The sequence below is a fragment of the Ursus arctos genome, unplaced genomic scaffold (genome assembly GCF_023065955.2).
Source record: "Ursus arctos isolate Adak ecotype North America unplaced genomic scaffold, UrsArc2.0 scaffold_3, whole genome shotgun sequence".
Taxonomy (NCBI): domain Eukaryota; kingdom Metazoa; phylum Chordata; class Mammalia; order Carnivora; family Ursidae; genus Ursus; species Ursus arctos.
The window spans coordinates 68,348,431-68,353,430 of record NW_026622985.1 but is presented as its reverse complement, the minus strand read 5'-3'; the positions used below and the strand labels follow the sequence as shown (position 1 = coordinate 68,353,430).

The following is a 5,000-nucleotide window of genomic DNA, read 5'->3' as shown; positions in this document are numbered from 1 at the left end:
TTATTAAAAGAAGATAACTTTCATGGATTAGTAGTTTAGCTGCTTAACTTTGTTTTGTAAGTAGATATTTCCTATGCCTAAACACCGAATATATTTTGGAAAGGAAAATGTAGGATGTCACTTTCCCCATTGCAACCAAATGGCCAGTTCAAAGTTCATACTTCCATGAGCAAAAAAGGAGTGCTGAGGCGGTGAGGTGTCTTAAAGGCAAGAATTATCTGTAAGTTCCCTGGCACTTTCGTTGGCATGTCTACAAATCAAATGTAGTAAGCACATGAAGACTTAAATATTAACTTATTCCATGTTGAGGCTGCACCTCTCTCCACTCTTATTCTAGACTTTGATGAATGTAAAAAGACTAACAGATCTAAATGTTCTTACGGAGTTCTGCAGTTACAACGCTATATTTATGTTCTTGCATGCTGATCAGTTGTCCCTTCGAGTGGAGAATGACTGTCAAATAGGTCCTGGTGCTGTCGACAGAGGTGCACGCCTTCTGCGCCTTGCTAGAACACCAAAGCAGGTAACCCACATTACCTGCTGCAGCATGACTGCCTGCTGCTGCTGGAGAAGGGCTTGGAGCTGCTGAGGAGACAGGACTTGCTGCTGAAGAATCTGCTGCATTTGCTGAGGGGTGATCACCTGGGGAGTCATCATGGCCACTGACACGGGCACCTGGGCCGGGAGAGAAAGAGAAGGGGCGGTCACAACCAAACGTCTGTTCATCTACTTCACAGCTATAAGGCATCTCTAATAAATTCCTTAGAAATGATAAGGGACAATTTGTATACAGTGTTTGTCATATTACTTAACTATTTGATGATAATATTAGAGGACCACAGTATGTATGTATGTATGTATTTTTTAAGATTTTATTTATTTATTTGACAGAGAGAGACGGCCAGCGAGAGGGAACACAAGCAGGGGGAGTGGAAGAGGAAGAAGCAGGCTCCCAGTGGAAGAGCCTGATGTGGGGCTCGATCCCAGAACTCTGGGGTCACACCCTGAGCCGAAGGCAGACACTTAACGACTGCACCACCCAGGCGCCCCAGGACCACAGTATTTAGACCCTGGCCTTCCAGAGGCATCAGATTTCATCGGAGTCTACCTTTATGTTCCTTACCTCATATGTATTATGCTACGATGGTGGAGCTTTGGCTAGCAGAGTTAAAAATAAACAATTACATGTCTGTGTTCTCAATACTTGATCACTGACAATCTCACCAGGGTCACAGTGCTATCAGTGTAAAGCCTTTTGAAATGGTTTAAAGGTATGATTAAAATAAACTATAAAATTAAGCAATTAGAAAAATATGCATATAAGTATCAGTTATCAAAGTTAGTAAAGAGAATGTATGGAGAAAGTACTTATGCATAAAACATAATCACTAACTTCAAAATTTTATGGATAGACATAAAATATGGAAGTACTAGAAAAATGCATATAGTAGTACATATTACTTCACAAGTACATGTAACAACAAATATATATATATATATATATATAATCACACACACACACACACACACACACGCACACACACACACAAATGTATACCCAGAAACTAGCCACCTAGACAGGTCCTCTCAAAGAAGGAATCATAAGCCAAGTATTCTTCTTTAAACATTTTCTTATTTTGAGCTAACTAGACTTATACCAGGGAGTCGGGAAATCGGAAGATTATTCAAAGGTTATTCATTAAACTGAAAAAAAAGAGTATTTTACTTAGAATTTTCTTTCTTTTCAAGGTTCTGAGAATTACAGAGTCGAAAGGAAAAGCAAATAAGGTGGGAGAGAAAGAAACAGAGGAGATAGGAGAGGCAAGAGAAATACAGAGTGAGAAAGAGCCAGGGAGAAAGTCCTAGAGAAAGAGAATGGCAGGAGAGGTGAGCAGGAAAACCTTGTACGCAGGAAAGCCTGAGGAACCGGGCCACAGCTGTGCGGAGTGGAAGGCACTGCTCCTACTAACCATCATATAATCGAACAATGTGTCAACTTGCCAAGTTTGCAACCTTTGAAAAAGCAATCACTTTCTTTCCTAGAAAAAACAATCCACTTTTACTGTAAATCAAAGCAAGTGTTTATATAAATACTGCTTCGGAACAAATCCATGGGACAACACTGTGTCTTGGAAAATAGAAAAAGATTAATAGACATGGTTCACTATTTTAATAGTCATTTTCACAGTTAAAAACTTTTCTGGCACTTCATGTAATGAAGAAAGGAGAAACTGATAATGAAAAGGAAGTCCAGAGAGAAAAAAATAAAAGAAATCCAGGGTGGGTAAAGCTCCCCTGTCTCAAACAAACAAAACTTAAAATTAATACTAAGAAATAACTTTGTCTCTTTTATCCCATGTTGATATATTAAAATATGGATTGATTATATCTAGTTTTATAACATGAAGAAAAAGAATCACATTACGACAGAAAAAACTCTGTGATTTCCACAAGTATTTCTGGATCTTTTTTAGAGTATGCTGACATACCTGTAGGTTACTGTATTTGAATTTATCATAATAAAAGGCATTCTTAAGTGTGTGCTATAAAATTAATTGACCCAATGGGCTGCCCAAGGGTTTAGTTGTTTAAAAAATTGAGTGGTTAGTTTACTTAATTGTTTGTGCCTTGATAAACAAATTGAATGGTTAGAACAAGCAGTTTCAAAATTAGTCTATCACAAAGATGCCTTTTCTTCCACCAATTATTTACCTCATTCCAAATAATGGGGAATCAAACCAAAATGGAGAGACAAGGTAAGACAGAAATGTCAACCTTTAAAAAGGCTGCCAATTCAGATAGACAGATACTACATATATGTAGACAGCCAAATACATACATAGAGATATACATACATATAGATATATACCTTCTATAAAGTCTATCATGTGATAAAACTTGCCACACTTCTCTCATCTAAGCCCCTAATCACTTTTTAGTCAATGGAGAGCTTTCATTTAATTATCTTTGTATCTACAAGGAAAAGTATTTGTTATACGTGACTCATAACAAATGCACTTTTTAAGAAGTTTTATGAATGGAGGCCTGTCATAATACACTGTAAGTTTACAGTTAGATTTCAGCTTATACAACTTCTAATGACTCTATAGCTTGTTGCAACTTGACTGATTTGGCATATAAGCAAATTTAAGCAACTATTGTACCTTTGTATTTTAGAGTCCATTAGACCTTTTACTATGGTTAAGGTTAGTTTTTACTTCTAAAATGGTTTGTATTTCCCTTGTTGTGAAAAGTTTATGACATAAAAATAACCATTACCTCCTCAAATCATATGTATCACATATACGTGATGTTTTTCAAGTTTTAAGCAGATTCTGTCTTTCTTTCTAGAAAACCGTCATCTAAAACTCACAATATACGTGCACAAAGATAGGTAGAAAGACAAGCCAACTAACACATAATTGAACACTCTACCTCCATAAGATATGTACAAAAACACAAATCAAAATTAATTATATATGTAGGAAAACACAGGTGCACTTCTGAGGGATTTCTAACACCACAAAGAAGCCAATACTATCATCTCTAAATCCACATACATAAGCTCATCCCAAGTAGAATGTCTGAAGCTACTAAAACATTTAAATTATTTTAATAAATAGAAAAATTAGATTTTCCTGCAACAAATATCAGTTATGTTATATGTAGGCTGCTCCACTTGCCTTGTTTAGAAATTAGTAATTTTCAAAATGCAAAACTCAATGTTAAGCAACTCACTTTGTGACGCATTTCCTTTGCTCCTCCTTTATTACTTTTGTTAAAACTTCAATGCATTTCTTTGCTACTCCAAACGACTGTAAGAATTCCCTGACAAAGATGGGTAGAGATTAACTGAGTACATAAGTAATTTTTTTTGGAGATCATGCTACTTTATTCATATTTAAACAGTAAGACCAGCATCATATTTGAAAATATACAGAGAACTTTCTGAAACGTATATATCTTAGTAAGTCCAGTGCTAAGGTTAAGAAAATATTTTCCACTGGATATATCATTTTGTTCATGCAAATTCTAATAAGGGACCACAATTTTGATATGTGATAGAGGAGGGGAAGGAGACCTTACCTAAGAAAGTAAATAAAAGTCTGGTAGGGTCTAAAAATGTGTGACAGATTATGCAGTCACCAAATCGAAGAAACAGCTGGTTCTGAATGGGTGTCCTAGTGAAAACTATACTCTATCAATTAAAATCTTCAAAAGTGAAGAAAGGGAAGGAAGTCAACTTTGGTTGGGAGATTTCTTTTTCTCTCTTGGTGTTTACTCTACTGACAGATCTAAAATTCCCCACAGCGATGCACCCAGTAAGGGTTTCATTTGCCCTCATTTGTTTTCTCGTTAGATGAATTAAGCACAGACCTGATGTGTTGCTCTGTGTGCTAAGAAGTAATGGGTAAATGGACATGAAGTTACGTATTCTGAAAAGAGAGAGGAAAACTTCTGCAACAGTCCTGAAATGAGTCAAAATGGTAAAAAGTTGAAAGTATTTAGACAGTATCCCAGAACAGGTAGAGGATGACTTTAGATTAAAAAAAAAAAAAATTACAGATGTGTTTCTATTAAACTTCTGAATGTACCTCATTGAAGGGGTCAAAAAGTTATTAAGAGAAGATCATGGCTCACTTCAAATGAATCTAAAGAGTTATTGTAAGGGTTATGAAAAGGGCCCCCAATTTTTATTTGCTATAATAAGCCCACCGTCTTTTTACAGTCTAGTTCAACTGGAACATTTCTGAATATGTTGGGTTTGCATATTAAGCACGCCACTTAATTAAACATCCCAAGTATATGTGGGTGATTGGAACAGTTCTTAGCATAATGTCAGTCCGATTCCTTCTTCACTAAACGTGAATTAGAAAAAAACAGTCACAACCTGTAGGTGAGACTTACAGTGAAAAACATTACTTCCTTGTTAACAGGGTCGGCCAACTATTAGTTCATAGATCCCTTCCTTCTTTGCTTAAAATCTGAAGACAAAGGAG

General features: G+C 36.1%; 1 protein-coding gene across 15 annotated transcripts in view; it reads right to left on the bottom strand.

The window, feature by feature from the left end:
* Positions 1 to 5,000, bottom strand: part of FOXP2 (forkhead box P2) — a 543,660-nt gene that overhangs the window by 63,931 nt on the left and 474,729 nt on the right. For all 15 annotated transcript variants that reach the window (XM_057304321.1, XM_057304320.1, XM_057304317.1 and 12 more), the window contains one exon: positions 538 to 675. In XM_057304321.1, coding sequence (XP_057160304.1) covers positions 538 to 675 — 138 coding nt within the window. The remainder of the gene's footprint in view (positions 1 to 537; positions 676 to 5,000) is intronic.